Source organism: Penaeus monodon, chromosome 23, assembly GCF_015228065.2.
Source record: "Penaeus monodon isolate SGIC_2016 chromosome 23, NSTDA_Pmon_1, whole genome shotgun sequence".
NCBI classification, from domain to species: Eukaryota; Metazoa; Arthropoda; class Malacostraca; order Decapoda; family Penaeidae; genus Penaeus; species Penaeus monodon.
The window spans coordinates 37,933,747-37,933,977 of record NC_051408.1 but is presented as its reverse complement, the minus strand read 5'-3'; the positions used below and the strand labels follow the sequence as shown (position 1 = coordinate 37,933,977).

General features: G+C 37.7%; 1 protein-coding gene across 1 annotated transcript in view; it reads right to left on the bottom strand.

Annotated features, from left to right (window-relative positions):
- Positions 1 to 231, bottom strand: part of LOC119587992 (spliceosome-associated protein CWC27 homolog) — a 10,226-nt gene that overhangs the window by 1,919 nt on the left and 8,076 nt on the right. Inside the window, exon 6 of the mRNA XM_037936713.1 lies at positions 1 to 151. Coding sequence (XP_037792641.1) covers positions 1 to 151 — 151 coding nt within the window. The remainder of the gene's footprint in view (positions 152 to 231) is intronic.

Below are 231 nucleotides of genomic sequence, written 5' to 3'. Positions count from 1 at the left end.
CTTCCTGGCCTTCTCTTGACTAATAGTTTCCTCTTCCTCTCTGAACTTGTCTTCCGGCTCCGGGATGCTCTCCTCCTTCACTTTCTGCGGCTCTAGAACTTCATTCTTTATAACATCTTGCGGCTCTTCTTTACGTAGCTTCTTCTTTATTCTAAATGAAAAACAGTGTTCAAATAAATGCATAAGGGCAAAATTTATCTATGTATTAAAAACAATTATAATTGCAACTGT